Source organism: Orycteropus afer, unplaced genomic scaffold (genome assembly GCF_000298275.1).
Source record: "Orycteropus afer afer isolate SDZICR_OR568_19922 unplaced genomic scaffold, OryAfe1.0 scaffold00357, whole genome shotgun sequence".
Lineage (NCBI taxonomy): Eukaryota > Metazoa > Chordata > Mammalia > Tubulidentata > Orycteropodidae > Orycteropus > Orycteropus afer.
Window position 1 is genome coordinate 654,103 of NW_006921944.1, and position 1,292 is coordinate 655,394.

Genomic DNA, 1,292 nt, shown 5'->3' on the forward strand with positions numbered 1-1,292 from the left:
GGCTAGATGGTGAATAGATGTTTGGATATGGAGCTTTGGGCCCATGGGGGCCTTGGTCACTGGCCCCTTCATCATATAATAGTACAGATAAAGACTTATTCCACAAGCAGAAGCATGTTGATAAGCTGAGAATTCAGGTGACTTTTTTGATGTTTGTTTGATTAACAAATTTCCATTTCATTTCCTCGTGGAAAGTAATTGCTTTAATAATTAGTTTAATAGCTACATATAATTTTCTATAATGCACTTAATTCAAATATATTTGACTGAATTGATAAAATAACCAAAGAAAGAACTTTATATGATTTAGATCTGTATTTACATAATAGTTTTTTTTCCCTGTTGAATGAGTATATTTAATATTTTGTTAAAATGTAAAGGAAATAACAAAGAGTTAATGGATTTAGGAATGTTTTGTTTCATAGTTGTGTTAATAAACAGTATATGCATTTCTTTATAGCCAGGTGCTCTGTTAAATCAGTTCCTCACTTAGAACATCAATCAGTTGTGTGGAGGGCTGATCTTAATGCTTGGCATGTAGTATGAAATGTTTGTTAAATGAACTAGTGATAATTCTGGAAAATACTATGTGTGTTCCAGGACTTGATCTCCAGGTTTGCATATCCAAAAATCCCACGTGTTGTACCAAGAAGATGGAAGAACGGTATCAAATTGCAGCTCGTCAAGATATGCAGCAAGTGCTTCAAACATCCAGCTCTACACTGAAGTTTCTAATATCTCGAAATGCAGCTGCTTTTCAAGGTAAATGTATTTGAAATCTGAAACTAAAACCCAGCCTTGTTATATAACTTGCTTATTCGAGTTATACTAGTAAACTTTTCTGAGATTACTTCTTTGTATTTGCATATTATAGTATAAAATAAGCTTTCTCTAGCTATTGGAACTGGTCTCTGAGGTCATCATAGGATACATACACATACATGTAACTATGTGTGTGTATGCAGTGCAAACCCACCACCCACTCCTCAGAAGGAAGGTTGGGCAATCTACTTCCTTAGTGATACTGCCTTGGCAACCCAAGGAGAGGTCGTTATGAGTCGGGTCTGACTCGACGGCACATAACAACAACAACATATATATATTTACATACATACACACATATATACATGTATGTATGTGTGTGTATGTATATATATATGTATTTGTGTATTTGGACTGGGAAAATTACTTTGCCCATCAAATGGTAAATGATCTTTGGAAATATACGCCTACTTATGTTCTTCTATAGGTAGCCCTGGTGGCACAATGCTAAACAAACTGGTAACTATAAA

The 1,292-nt window shown here is 34.6% G+C and overlaps 1 protein-coding gene across 1 annotated transcript in view; it reads left to right on the forward strand.

Moving 5' to 3' along the window:
* The first annotated feature begins 587 nt into the window (after positions 1–587).
* GPC5 (glypican 5) overlaps positions 588–1,292 on the forward strand; it is a 1,212,227-nt gene continuing 1,211,522 nt past the window's right edge. The window contains exon 1 of the mRNA XM_007952748.1: positions 588–762. Coding sequence (XP_007950939.1) covers positions 588–762 — 175 coding nt within the window. The remainder of the gene's footprint in view (positions 763–1,292) is intronic.